The 15,281-nt window shown below is 47.4% G+C and overlaps 1 protein-coding gene across 6 annotated transcripts in view; it reads left to right on the top strand.

Annotated features, from left to right (window-relative positions):
• Ptk2b (protein tyrosine kinase 2 beta) overlaps positions 1-15,281 on the top strand; it is a 121,498-nt gene that overhangs the window by 73,610 nt on the left and 32,607 nt on the right. For all 6 annotated transcript variants that reach the window (XM_075950202.1, XM_075950205.1, XM_075950200.1 and 3 more), the window contains exons 3-5: positions 8,742-8,920; positions 9,419-9,506; positions 11,271-11,350. In XM_075950202.1, the coding sequence (XP_075806317.1) occupies positions 8,742-8,920; positions 9,419-9,506; positions 11,271-11,350 (347 nt within the window). The remainder of the gene's footprint in view (positions 1-8,741; positions 8,921-9,418; positions 9,507-11,270; positions 11,351-15,281) is intronic.

Below are 15,281 nucleotides of genomic sequence, written 5' to 3'. Positions count from 1 at the left end.
CCTTAACAGATTATTAGAAACCAACGATTAAAATGACAAAAATGGTTCTCTCGTAGCTCTAAAGGCTGGAAGTCCCAAGGCCAGGTGTCAAAGCCTCACGTCCTCTTCTCTTCCAGTGTCTGATGACTCTTGGTATGATAGCATCTCCCCCATCCTACCTCTCTGTGCATACTGCCCTCTCTTTCATAGCTTTTATAACATACACTTGATTAAGAGACACACAGCGAATCCAGAACGACTGTTCACTGAGTTGCTTAACTTAATCATATCTATATAGACCCCTTTTTTTCAAATGCAATCTAAGTTTGAGAACATGGGCATGTCTTCCTGGAATGCTCAATGCCCTATTAGCCATCTGTTTGGATCACTGGTGTTCCATTCAGGCATGTACAGCGAACGCACACAGATGTTCAGAGATTAATATAAGCATGTTTCCTATACATATGATCTTGATACTCAGCTTGTGATGCTGAGTTCAGAGGTACCCAAATTTTCAATGTGGTTTTACAGTCTTCCATACTGTTCTCCTGCTCACCTGCCTACTCTCCATCTTCACGGGGTGTCCAGATCTTAGGTAGATTCTCAAAGCTCATCATCATCTCTTGAATCTCTTCTTCTAGAAACTAGTTAGAATTCTACTGTGTCACTGTCACCATGACTAGGACATGACACTTGGATTTCAGTGGGGATGTGGCCATCGGTGTTAAACAGCCACACATAGCAAACAATCGTTTGCCCTTTTCTAGTTGGGTTCCTATTGCTATGATGAAACACCACGAGCAAAAGCAAGTTGAAAAGGAAAGGGTTTATTTGGCTAATACTTTTATTCACATCCTAGTCCATCACCAAAGGAAGTCAGGGCAGGAACTCACACAGGGCGGAAACCTGGAGGCAGGAGCAGATGCAGAGGCTGGGAGGGGGGGGGCTGCTTACTGGTTTGCTCCTCATAGCTTGCTCAGTCTGCTTTCTTCTAGAATCCAGGACCACTAGCCCAGGGATGGCCCCACCCTTCATGGTTTGGGCCCTCCCACATCAATCACTAATTTAACCATGCTCTACGGACTCGCCTACAGTCCAATTTTATGGAGGAGATTCTCTGAATTTAAGCTCCTTTCTTTCCGATGACTCTAGCTTGTGTCAAGTTGACATAGAACTAGCCAGCACGAACTCCAGATGTCAACTATTGACATTCACTGATAGAGATCATCAAGTACTATATCAAAAGTGAATACTCTAGGGACATCCTCCATAGCAAATAGCTTTCTTGGTGCCTTAATTCTGACCCATCACCCAGGCCAACTTCACAATCAATTATAAAATCATAACTTTAAAAAATATCTTAGTAGGGGGAACATTTTTTTTTGTAAAAAAAATATATTAACCTGCCTGGTACTTTCCTGTCTGTCTTTTCTTATTCTTTCTTCCTCCTGAAGCTCATCTCAGCGTTAAGAGCTCTTCCTTGTGACATATTAACAAATCAGAAGTTGAATAGACTGGGTCTGTATTTAACAGAGTGTTTTTATTTTTGAAGACAACCCTTATGTTCTAAGTCAGTTAAAGAAAAGATAAGTCTCTTGTCACTGCCTCAGCCTTTTAACTCTTTTCTTGGCGTTCTACCTTCCGTCTCCATGTAGAACAAAAGAGAAAAGGAAGACACTGCAGTATTGCGCTTGAGTCTTAGGCCCTAAAACTCTTCCAGGACTTTGCTCTGAGCAGAATGAAGTCATTTTCCTGCGCACTCTTTCTTGCAGAGGGCAGGTGTAGCCAGATCAACTCTGGGTGTGGCCTAATCATCGTGGGGCTGATTTTATTATCCATCATCTTCCTTGTGTCTGTGCTAGCATCCACACCTGCTCATGCTATCCTATCATTGCTTACTGTCCCCTTATGGTAATTACTATTTACTGGGTGCCTAATGTATCCTAAGCATTGTCTGAGATCTTTATGTACCTGGAATTGACACAAGGCAGGCCACATGTCAGAAATATTAGTCTGTCATCTAAAAAGAGCTGGAAATAGATTTAAATCTGCACTCTTGTCTCCAGAGGGCTGTCACTGGAAGGTTGTTTTTGAGACAGGATGCATCTCTTGGAATCCGTAACCAATTGCCAGTTAGAACTCATCTGATCCAAGGTCAGCCAGTTGTTTTAGTTCTAATTTGTCAGCATCTTTATTAGGTTTCGAGGAGTCTTCTCATGAAATACCACACTTAAGGTGGCTGTGGCGTGCAGAAAGATGTTGTCTCGTAGTTCTGAGGTCTCGAAAGCCAACATCAAGGTGTTGGTAGGGCCATGCCCCCTCTGAAGTTGGTGAAGGAATCCTTCCTTGTCTTTTCTCCAGGCCTGGTGATCTCCTTTGGTGTTCTTGGGCTTTACAGATCCTTTACTCAAATCTTGTTTCTTCCAGGCCTGTCATTTGCATTCTTGTGTGCATGTCTCTCTTGGTGACTTAATGTCCCCCTTTATAATAATGCTGGTCAGATGGGAGTGGGATTCCAAATGAACTCATTTTAATTTGACTAGTCTCCAAAGATTCTATTTCCCAACAAGGTTGGAAAAGGAAGCAGAGATTGTGCCTCCAGCATGTCTTTCTGGAAAAGCAAAATTCAGTTCATAACAATATGCTGCTTGGTATACATTTGAAGTTCTTTGGAGTCCATAGAGGAACCAAAAGCCCTGTCAATCCAGGGGAGTAAGGAATGAGTTCCCAAACACCCTCACCATGCTTCCTAGGAATCCAGGGGAGGAACCCCAAATTCTCTCAGCTCTGGGGAATCAGGAGCATGCAGGATAGAGGTCTGCATGGAATGCCATGGACAAGGACTCTCCTCAAGCATGGCAGGGAGGGAAGAACATGAAACTGAACCAAAGGAGCAGATGGGACCAGGCTATCTTGGTGGACTATGGTGGGGACCAGGATATCTTGGTGGAGTATGGTGGAGATCAAGTTATCTTGGTAGAGGATAGTGAAGACCAAGCTATCTTGGTGGAGAATGATGGGGCTCAATTTATCTTGGTGTAGGAGGGTGGGGACCAAGCTATATTGGTGGTGGGTGGTGGGAGAGTCCCAGCTATCACACTGGGTTTTGTTGTTGTTATTTAAAGTAACCTGGCCAAAAATATGAAAAAGCTTAAAGAAACTTTAGGAAAATTTGGATATTTATTAACGTAATTGAGCCTGAGAACATAACAAAAACAGAGAGGTCACTGAGATGGTTCTGGGATGGATGGTACTGGGAAGAAGAGGGAAGGGGGAGGTCTGATACTTGGATGATCTTTGTGGGATTCTTTAGTAGTGGGAGGATTGCATCATTCTGCAATCTCAAACTTGAGGGAATGGGGAGATGAGTCAGTAGGCCAAATGCTTGCCACACAGTCATGAGGACTGGAGTTCAGATTCCTAGCACCTACATAAAAACTGGTAGTTATGATAGCCCACCTCTGATTCCTGAGTTCTAGAGGCAGAAACACAGCATCCCAGAGCAAGCTGGCTAGATAGACTAGCAAAGTCTGAGAGTTCAGAGTTCAAGCGAGAGACCTTGCCTCAACATGTGAGGTGGAGAGGGGCTGTGGAAAACATCTGGCATCAACCTCTAATTCCACATATACATACACCCATGTGGGCACGCATACATACATGCATGTCACACACAAACCCACGAACACTAGAAAGCAGATATATACAAACTGTGCTGGTGATGACGTCACTGATGATGTCATCTTATGGGACCTCTCTCCTGAATGTGATCTATCACCAACGGAAAAGTCCCCATATGATGCCTGACTGTAAACCCTCTGGGGTGTGGGGACAAACTATCCAGACACATTCCTGCTTTGTTTCTGACCTGCAAGTGGCAAAGTCAGAGAACAGAGAAGGAGGGGATGGCCATCTGGAGTCTTCACATTACTTAATAATTTGAATAAAGCAACATGAATCAAGAAGGAAGGAAAACTCTAGGAATACAGATGTTTGCAAGAAAGTACCAGAAGTCTCTTAGAATCTAGGCTGCAACCAAAGGCAGCTAGAAAGCCTGCCCTTCAGCACTTGGAAGTCCTGGTATGGGAAGAAGGCAAGGTCTTCCTGGAGCAAAAGGAACCCTGGTCTTCTTTCTCTGAAGAGCCAGCACTTGTTCAAAACTCAGGTTCCATATGGCAACTGAGTGAGTAGGGAAACATCATGTACTGTCATTTTTAAGGGATGCTTTATTGAGAGAAAAGGAAATATTGACTCACTAAAGGCAGCTGATGAGCTGGGGGCTTGGGACCAACACTGCTGCTCCTGCTGTTTGCGTGTGTGAGAGAGCACAGGGGAGGTAGGGCCGGTGGTGGTGCAGGGCACATGAGCTCCCTAGCCGGAAGCCTTTTCATCCTCCGGCCTGTGTGCATATGCTTCTGCACGGCTGAGGGTTGTGTGCTCCCTGGAACCATTACACCATAGCTCTTCATAGTGTACACGTGGCAGATGGCGGCTGGGGCTTGAATGCAGAACTGTGTGCAGGTTGATAGGCAAGGGTAGAGGAACACAAGGGGACAGTGTGGCCCGGGGAGTTTGTTGGACGATCTGTCCTGTCAAAACTAGATTCACAGCCTAGTTTTTGTTTGTTTGTTTGGTGTGTATGCATACGTATATGTAAGTATATTTGTGTATATATACATATATGTGTATGCATTGCATATATATATATATATATATTCTTACTTTTTGTGATACTTGCATCAATTCCCTGCTCCCTTTCCTCCTCCTAAACCCTCCTATAGACCCCACCTTGCTGTCTTTCAAATTCATGACCTCTTTTTCTTTAATTGTTGTTGGTGATGGTGTGTGTGTATTCCTAAATATATAAATACATACTTACTAAGTGCATATAGTGTTACTTGTATGTATGTTTTCAGAACTGACTCTTCTGTTTTGGATAACCAGTTGGTGCGCCCTTCCCTGGGGAAGATGGTTCCTGCTGCTCCTAGAATTCCTCAGTGGCCTGTAGTCTAGAATTGAGGCTATGTGAGATTCCCTTTTATTTTATCATGTCTGTTGGTGTCATCTTTGCTCAGGTCGTGTTTATGCAGCCATGTCCATGAGACTCCATGAGTGTAACCTCTGACGTTCCCAGGAGACACAGTCTCAGCAAATCCCTGTTCCTCTGGCTCTCACCATCTGTTGGGCCCTTCTTCCACAATGGTCCCTGAGCCCTGGATACAGGATTTGTGTTGGAAGTGTATCAGTTGGGACTGGGCACCACAACACTTCATTTTGATTGGTTGTAGTTTCTGTAATGATCTCCATTTGTTGCAAAGAGGATATCCTTGATGATGGGTGAGAGCTACTCTTGCCTGTGGGTATAGGGTTACATATTTAAGGTGTAGTTAGGGCTTTTACTGGTCAGTAAAGTGTTGATTACAGAGTCTCCTCCAAGATCCATGACTTTACTAGCCTCAGGTGGCTGACTAGGTTTCTAGTATCAGCTGGGACTTTTCTCTTATGGTGCTGACCTTAAGTCGAATTAGAGAGCTGTTGGTTTCCACCAAGGTTTTTGTGCACCCTCAAGGTTAGAGAGTCATGCTGGTTGTTGCTGTGGTTCTCAGGCATCAGCTGAATAACATTATTGGTTGTTTTCCTACTTTGAAAGTTTGTACTCTGCCTTCTGGTACCATAAAAGCTAGTTTTCAGAAAGAAGGCTTTCAGTTTGGATCCAGCTCGGGTCCTATGGGCCCTGTTTCCGAAGAGCATGGTCACACCCTAGTTTGTGTGATACCATATCGATGCTTTTTCTATGCAGTTATGAGCATCAAATTAATTTCCCCAGGCCATGTCTGAAGGATGGACATGGTTTTCAATGAAGTCCGCACACAATGTGTTTCCACAGTTACACAGCTAACAGACTTCACAGGTTAAGGGCCCTGCTTCACCAGAAACCCCTTACCTCAGCTCTTGAGCCACCCACACTTTTACTACAAATTGGTGTGTTCCTACTTCCTCTTCAAGTTCAATAATTTACTAGAACAAGTCAAAGAACTGGGAAAAGGGCCATGCTTAAAACATTATCCTAATGGGTACAAATTAACCCCAGTCAATGAAGAAGCACACAGAACTTCTGAGAGAACCCCAAACAGGAAGCCTCTGTGAACTCAGGATCCACCAACCGCTAGGCATACCAGTGTGGATGACCAGCTCTCCCAAGTGAGCATCCTGGATCAGAAACATATTAGGGCTTCTGACAGAAGGCATGGTTGATGATGGGTGGGCTCTTTGGCCACATTGTTTAGCTTGGCCTTTTTTTTTCCTCCCTCCCTCAAGCTCAGGCTAACTCTCAGAATCAAAGGCACAATTTCCAAGAACATGGTTGGTCTTCACAGTCTGAAAAGCCAGTACATGGTTGGCCAGTGCCCCGACCCCACCCCACCTAAACTATGTTAGAACCCAGCATGGATAACAAAGTCAATCCTATCACCTGGAACCAAAGACCAGCCAAATCCTCTATAATCCAACCCCAGTAATCAGGCTGGTCACGTGGGTGGAAGGTGGGAATGCCATTCAATGAGGTTGTCGTCCCCAGCAACATCCACATCCACCCTCAGGAAGGAATGTCTCAGTCTTGCCTCATGTGGGCACTTCAGGATGATCGTGTGTAGTTGTTAGGAATGCCCAACATCTTCCAGCCTTTTTTTTTTCTGGTCCTAAGTGATGTTTCAGACTTACCGTGTGCTGTGTGTTTTCCTCCCAGCCCCAGAACCACCTGTTTCTACAAGCGCCCTGGGCCCTTTCCCTGAAGAATGGTGCTTAGGAACTAAACCTTAGGTTTGGTTTGAAACACAACATGGCATTCATTGCTTATTAAGCCCTTTTAGGAAAGACAATTCAAACCACAACATTCCCCCTCTTCCTCTAACTCACACAGGCCACCATTTCCAAACAATCCCTGATTGTGTGGTCCTCCCTAGCTTTCCCATCCCCAGTTTGAATACTTTCCCTAAAGTAAGAAGTTCCCATTATTTCGATACATGTCTCCCTTTGCTCAGCTCCCCTGGACGTGACCCATTCCACCATCACAGAAGCCGGTGGAGATAATGACAGCCGCCTGCTTCACAGCTTTGTCCTGACGCACTCATCCATGCCCCGCTCTCTGGAGCCACTGAGATGTGTCACTCCCCACCAGCTTTAGCTCTGATTTCAGAGCTGATGTTCAGTTGCTGGCCCAAGCTCTGCTCCCCTGCACCCCAACCCCATGTAAAGGAGTTTCTCTGATAGACATTATCTTAGTAGGAAAGGAGTTTTGTGGTTGAGGGTCTTCTAGTTCACAGTCCATGGAGTTCAAGAGAATTGGGAGGAGGCAGCTGGACTGAGACTCCAGGGTGTCCAAGTCGTTGCATAAATTGGACATTCTTTTAAACTAACATTACTTAAATATTAGTCTTGACATTTTCAGAGAAAAAGAAACACACTTTCTTCTAATTCCAATAAAGGAATTAATTGTACTTTGCTTACTAAATTGGGCAACTTCTTGGGAGGCATGTTTAAAAAAACATACAGTCTAAACAAAGGAGTGTCCCTCCTCTCTCTGGACAGACTGCAGCCTCCAGGCTGGTGTCGGCTAGTGTAGGCTGGTGTCGCCTGGTGTTGGCTGGTGTAGGCTGGAGTAGGTTGGTATAGGCTGGGGTAGGCTTATGTAGGATGGGATGGATGGATAGGCTATGTAGGCTGAGATAGTCTAGGGTAGTTTGTGGTACACTGGGGTAGGCTAGGGTAGTTTGTGATAGACTGGGGTAGGCTAGGGTAGGCTGGGGTAGACTAGGGTATGCTGGGTAATCATGCATTTCAGACTCAAGGCTCACATGGGTCTGTGCCTGTGAGGTTTTAAGTCTGTGCCCAGGGAACTCTGCCCTGCCAGGAATGGGTTCAGCTCATTCACTGAATGTGGACCCATGTGAGAGATGTGGGCACCAACCACTAAGTGGGCTAGTCAGGGCCTTACTGATGGGCTTCCAGGCAGCCCTGCCATGGACCTTCATGCTCTCTGTCTGGGCCAGAAAGTGGTGGCACCGAATTGTGGGGTATGGAACTGTGGGTAAAAGAACAAAAAGAGCCCTCCCCAAAAGAAAACATGACAAGAAGGCTAGTGCCTTTCTGTCAGCTCTCCTGAGATCGTGCTTATGCGTGGGCAATGTGCCACTCAGCTCCTTAAAGTCCTTCTCATTCTTCTCTCTCCGCCAGCTCTGCCATGCCCCGAGTCAGCTTGGCAAAGCAGAACACTTGAGTTCAAAGGTCCAGGGCTCCCAATACCAGCTTAGCCCCAGCATCGGGTTTCTTTACCAGCTACAATGCAGTGGTGACACGCGCTTCCTTGTGTCACGTGGACTCAGTGAAGTCATGTGTGGGACAGACCTCGCCGAGCCTGGCCCTGTACTGCATCCTGCTGGCTAGACTGGAAACCGTCCAGCAGGGGCTGGTCACGGGGCACATGCTCAGCTGGCGCTAATTGTTTTGATCTGTGCTCTCAGCCTCTGCATCTTGTCCTCACTTCTGCCATCTCCTCCCACTTCTTTCTATGTCTGTCTCACGTTGCCAAATTGTTCATTCATCGGCTAGAACACAGTGAGTACCAAGGCTTGTGCTAGCTGCTAGAGAACCCGAAATGAAAAATACCCGTGACAGATTGCCACACAGGGTTAGAGGCTGTGCCTGGGGAGCCTGTGAGAGCCCAGCGGGAGGTACCCAGACTCTTAGCCCTCTTGTCTCCTCCCTAGGAGATCATCACCTCCATCCTGTTGAGTGGGCGAATAGGGCCCAACATCCAGCTGGCTGAGTGCTATGGGCTGAGGCTGAAGCACATGAAATCAGATGAGATCCACTGGCTGCACCCACAGATGACGGTGGGCGAGGTGCAGGACAAGTATGAATGTCTACACGTGGAAGCTGAGTGGAGGTAGGAATGGCCCCCTCCCTTCGAGCATCCCCAAAGCTCAGAATCTCCTAGGAAACTGGAGTGGCTTCCTAGTTTTCGTCATCCCACAGTGTCCTGATGCGAGTGTTTTCAAACTCTAACCCAGATTCTTAGCGAATCCCCACCCCAGGACAGTACCGAGGCACAGTCCCAGACCAGATGCTGTTGGTGCTATGGTGAAGAGGAACAGAGGGAGGGAAGGGAGAAGAGCCCAGGTCAAGGGCTGGCCTTTGAACTAAGGAAGCTAGTATCCATTGGGGAGAAGAGAGCATTCAGTGCTAGCTAGCTACGAGCCCCAGGGCCTGCTGGCCACCTCCCCGGCATGGTTCTCTCCCCAGTCAAAAACAGGAAAAGAAGAAACTGCTCTGGATCCATGGGCAGAGGCCTCGTGGATGCCCTTGCATGCTGAGGGGTAGAGTAGTTTGGGCCCCTCTTGGGAGTCCGGCTCTCCCGTGTCTACCAGAGTCTGTGTTGTTACAGGTACGACCTTCAGATCCGCTACTTGCCAGAGGACTTCATGGAGAGCCTGAAAGAAGACAGGACTACACTGCTGTACTTTTACCAACAGGTGAAAAGCACCCTGGTGTCCCAGAACACTTTAAATGCTGAGTTGCACCCATTCTCTGCAGGGGAGGTGGCAAGATAAAACCCAGCCCTGTAGAAGCCCCCCCAGGCTCTTTCTTATGCCCCCAGCTCCTCTTGAGCTTCTGTGTGACCATGTACCTGGCTAGTGAAGCAGGAAAAAGCAGGTTGGTGCATGAGCAGTGAGGTGTGCCTTCCAACCCACTTTTGCCAGCATCCACCCTGGTATTCCCAGGGGCTTCACTTGAGTGAGTTTGTTTTCTCCTCTTTAGGTCTAGAATAATAATAAAGACATCTGCTTTAGGGAGCTGTCGTGAGGACCAAGTGATGTCCACGGCAGGATGCTGGTGAATTGGCCTGAGGAAGAACCAATCACGCCTTGTAGTTCCTACCAATTCTCATGGTGTAAATGCTCCTGTCATGGCCTCTTTCGAGCTACCACGTGGCACCCGGCAGCTCACAGAGATTTCTCAAGTGTGCTAGCTGACTCTCCTGAGCTGTCTGAGCCTCTTTCACATGCCGTGGGACTCCACGAGGGCCCAACATAGCACCTGCACGGAGGATGCTCCGAGCAGCAGGGATGGGGCAGGCACCACCAGCTTCTTTCTGCTCTTAGCCTGCACCTCCCTTCTTGTTGGCCAGACCTCAAGCCAGGCTTTTCTTGAGCTCTGAGTGACATCTATAACCACATAACAACATGGGCTTAGATAAGTTACCAACTCCTCCCCCAAATCTTCCTTCTTCCCTCTCTCCCTTCCTCCCTACCTCTCTCCCTCCCTTCCTTCCTTCCTTCACTTATCTCTCTGGCTTACTATGCACCTTTCTTCTCTTTTATTTATTTTTTTCTTACAATACTAAAGGCTTTAGGACACCACACCTGCTGGGCAACTGTTCTTTTACTAAGCTGAATCCTCAGCCATTCCCCACCACCACCACATCATCTCCTTTTTATTTTATTTGGTTTTTGAGACAGGGTCTGTCTATGTAACCTGTGTAGACCAAGCTGGCCTGGAACTCATAGAGAGTCATCTGCCTCTGTCTCCCAAGTACTGGGATTAAAGACACGTGCCACCGTGCTAGTTCTCATTAAATTGATCGAGCTGGCCTTGACAAACTCCCATAGCCCACAGAGACCTTGAACTTGCATCCCTCCTGCTTCAGCATCCAGAGTAGTTGAGTTTACAGGCCTGAACCACTAGGCCTGGCTTCAGTTTTATTATCTCCAAAACGGCAGTGGGAGATGAGGATGGAGACACTAGTCCATGGTAGCAAACTGTCTTAGTTGCTTTTTCATTGCTGTAAGGAGGCACCATGACCAAGGCAATTTATAGAAGAGTTTCTTAGTCTTACAGTTTCAGAAGGTGAGGCCAAGACCGTTATGGTGTGGAGCATGGCATCAGGCAGGCAGACATGGTACTGGGGCAGTAGCTGATCCTTGGAACCTTATCTGCAGGAAAGAGGCAGAGAAGGGGGTGGTCTGGGCTTTTGAAACATCAAAACCTGCCTCCAGTGATACCTCCCTCCCGAACCCCCCGCCCCGCTAGACTGCACCTCCTAACCCATCTCAAATAGGTCCTCCAACTGGAGACCAAATATTCAAATTTATAAGCCTGGGGGGCAGGGCATTCCCATTCAAACCACCAACATGAGAGACAGCCCAGGAGGCATCCCTGTGTTTACCTCCCGGGGCTTGTGCTCTGGGAAGGAACACTGAGGGCCTGAGTCTGACCCGTGGCCTTTCTCCCATCAGCTCCGGAATGACTACATGCAACGCTATGCCAGCAAGGTCAGCGAAGGCATGGCTCTGCAGCTCGGCTGTCTGGAGCTCAGGTAGGTAACTGCGAGCCCTCTTCAGGGAGAGCACAGTGCCGGCTTTGGACTCCTTGCCCTGTCCCTCCTCTAGGAAGTGAAAGTGGGCATATGAGAAACAGGAAGAGGAGACGAGGCTAACATTCTGAAGGCCTCACCATCTGGTCTCCATGATAGACATGGGAGAAGGGCAACTTCTGCTTGGTCTGGTATCCTCCCCTGTCTTGGCCTGGCCCTGACCTTACCTCTGAGCTGCCTGTCTCTCCCCTGCCCATCACTGTGGCTATCACTCAGTGATTCCGACGTGATTCTGAGACGGTAGCCTGGGTCTAGAACACCTCCCAAAGGTGGGGATCCCAATTTGGGCTGCCTATTGTTGCATCTCAAGCTCCAAGAGATAGGTTCTTAATCTGAACATATGCTAACATGCTGTCCACCCATGACTTCCAGTTCACAGTGTATGGAGGTGGCATGTGTACATAGTTAATTATAATCAAAGGCAGAACAAATATGCCCCAGACAGTCTTCTACCAGGAGACATTGACGAGGAAGAAGAAAGTTGAACTGTTCCTAGAAGGAAGTGGAAGATAATGGGTGGGGTTAGGGAGGGGGAGGATTGGGGCATTTCCAGACCCAGGGATCTGTGGATGCAAAAGCTTTGGGTGGAGAACCACAAGGTATGAGATAGTGGAAGCAATGACTATTATGATGGCAGGCTGATGACGCCATTAGAATGACATCATTAGCATGAGACAGAGGGACAGTCTAAAAAGCCAGACTTAACTCTTAGCTGTTGGGTCCCATTGCTATTTGAGGCAGAAGAGGATCCCGTGGCTAAGCCTGTGCTTTTAGCCTGTTCTCGACCAAGGCCACAGCGCCTTCAGTTTGACCCCCCCATCTGTCACTCCATCTCCCTCCCCTGCTCTGCACCCCCATCTGTGTAATCGTGGCTTCAGCATCTGATGGCATGCACACTGTGGTTACCTGGGAGGTAGATACACTAGGGGCCCGCCCTTGGCCCTGTGGTTTACAAGACCTGTGTGGGACCTTTGGAAGTGGTTTAGATGTAGCCTCGTTGGAATTGCCAGAAGACTTCCAGGACTGTTGCCAGGGAAACCCTGACCAAGTGTTACTTCCAGTTGTCCCAATTCTGGGGGAATTCTGCCCCTACCCATGACTTCTAAGTTAACTGAAGATAAAACTCAGCTTTCACTTCTGTGGGACTGGGGCCTTGGAGAGAGGGTGATGGGCTCCTGGGAGAGACTGTGCAAACAGAAGGTGAAGGTTCCTCATTGATTTGAGTAGCTAAGATCATTGGCCTCTTAGGGACTTCTCATAGCCTTACAATTAGTGGCGGGTGGTACCAACAAGCAAGGACCCATCAGCATCACCATAAGGGTCTGTCATCTTAGGTGCTCAGAGCTGGCACACCAGAGCTGTCATGAAGTTTGTTACATGTGCCCCTGTCTATCTTCCGGGTCAGCTGAAGTCCTGGAGCCTGCACCACACACTACAGGATTCCTCTTGGAAATGAGACAATTTGGAAAAGCAGTTCTATTGAACTTTGTCTTCATGGGGCCCATGCTAGACTGTGGTTCACTTTGAGATTCCAGTAAGCCCCCGTTCAGATCTACTGGCAAATTATTTCATATGCTCACTCTCTACAACCATCTCCAAACTGGTTTTGGTTAGAGCCCAAATGCCAAGCATGGCACTCAAGGGCTAGACAACCAGAGAGATATCTGAGTTGGCCTCTGAAGACAGGCTCATTGAGAGTGCATGGCGTTCTGGAGTCTGTTCCCTCGTCACCTTAGGGTTATCCCCAAACCTTTGTTTCATGACCCAATCCCCTGCCATGTGTGCCCTAAGCCTCATAGAGAGTCAGGCTCTGTCTGTCAGGCTAGGGATGTAATGTTCCAGAGTGGGTGTGGAAAGCATCTATGTAAACCTTGTAGACTTCAGGCCCAGTGATTGTCAAATGGAAAGGTAGAATACAGGGTTTCCATGGTAATGTGGCAAATGGGTCTTTACAATCAGATTACCACCATTTCTCACTAAGAGAAGGGCACAGTTTTGAAAATCAGACAATAAGGGAGAACCTTATAGAAGTATGGTTCTTTGTTGAAAATCATGAATAGCAGTGCCTCATTCTACTAAGATCAAGGGTTGCATAAGCTGCCTACAGATAAATGACATCACCAGGAAAAAAAGAACATATCCTTTCCTGGCTTTAAGATGTATGATGTAAGCATAGGGCAGGAGACTGTTGACACCAGACCTCAGGGGACTGGGTTCCTGTTGAGAAGAATTGTGTTGATTGGGAAGAACAAAGACTCTGAAGTGAGGTACCTAGACAGGACTCTTGAGTTTTCATTTTGTGCTGCTCTTGACAAGTTACTTAATCCCTCTGTGCCTTGAGTTCTTCATCTTTAAAGCAAGAATGATGTTAGCAATAGCACCTTGGTGGGCTGTTGGGAAGCCCGAGGTAGTTAATAGATTCAGAGCCCTTAGAACAAAGACAGAGACCGACGGTCTAGAATTAGTTGTTTATTTGTTGACTCTATATGGGGTCTGGATCTGGAAAGTCCTGGAGAGAGGGACAGGGACCAGGAGGAGGTCACAGGCCCTGACATGGTCCTGAAGGGTGAGCAGAATGGGAGAAAACTATGAGGGGGGGCAAGCAGCCTACCTCCATCTCTGTGCCAAGTGGGCAGGCTAGAGCCTTTTCTTGTTACTCTTAATTGCCTTGTGGTCAGGATCTCATGTATGCCACGCCAGCGCTCTAGCACGGGAACGGATCCCTCAGTCCCAGTTCACTCGTCTTTGTTGTTATTTAGAGGAGTTTAGGTCCACAGCAAAAGTGAGCAGAAGGCACAGGGCTTTCTCATGGATCTTGAGCCCTGAACATAACACAACTTTCCCTATCACAAGTATTCCTCAAGAGCGGCACGATTCCTATGGTCGACAACCATCACAGATGCCCTAGGGTCACCCAAAGCCCACAGCTAACATCACGCTTCACATCCTGTGAGTGTGGACAGGGCATGTGCCTACTACTGAAATGGCATGCAGGAGTTTCACTACTCTGAACCTCATGTTTGCCTCTCCCTCCGTGGCCACCGCTCATCTTGTTATTGCCATCATGGCGTTGCCTTTCTCAGACTGCCACATGACTGAAATGAGAGCTAATTGACATTTATTTATTTATTATAGATGCCAAATACCTCACATTGTGTAAATATCCTACTACAGATTAAAATAGGAAGTTCATGGGCCGTCTGCTAGAATTAGTCAGAAATACCAAATAACGTATCTTCTTTGACCCGAGGCTACCAGGAATACTTATACTTGTGCCGGGTACCTCCCACACCCAGCGTAACAACAGAATTTTCTGAACCAAAGAATCATAGTGCGTGTGTCACCCAGGAGTTTTTAGGTAGTGACTGATGAGTTAAGATTAGGATTAGAGACAGAATACCCACCTTGCTTTGATTCAGAAAGAATCTGACCTTGTGGTTAACCTATAAATGTTGATAGCAAGTTAACATTTTATTAGTGCCAAGTGGATTTTGCATGTCTTTGTTTTCTTTAGTCCTGGGGACTGAGGGTGGATCTGTCATAAATCTGCACATAGACTACTGCCATCTAGTGTTTGCTTCTCAGAATTGCAGGCTCAGCCTGGGGAGACTCAGCCAGCACTAGAAGCACTCCAAGCAGGTGCCGCTTCATTCAGTGATGCGTGTTCCTTGACAGCCACCCAAACAGAAGGATCTCAGCAGAGAGTCCCTGGGGAAAGCAGGGTCTCTGCCCTCCAGGATCTCTGAATGATATATGATGACTCCAAGCATTGGAAACACAGTTTGGACTGAAGCACAGTCGAGTTAGAATCTTCTGTCTGTGGTGATTCTAAGACCAGTTTACAGGGCTGTCAGGATGGAAGGAGTGAGCCGTG

This window comes from Microtus pennsylvanicus, chromosome 15 (assembly GCF_037038515.1).
Source record: "Microtus pennsylvanicus isolate mMicPen1 chromosome 15, mMicPen1.hap1, whole genome shotgun sequence".
NCBI lineage: Eukaryota > Metazoa > Chordata > Mammalia > Rodentia > Cricetidae > Microtus > Microtus pennsylvanicus.
This window is presented reverse-complemented; position numbering and strand designations above follow the sequence as displayed.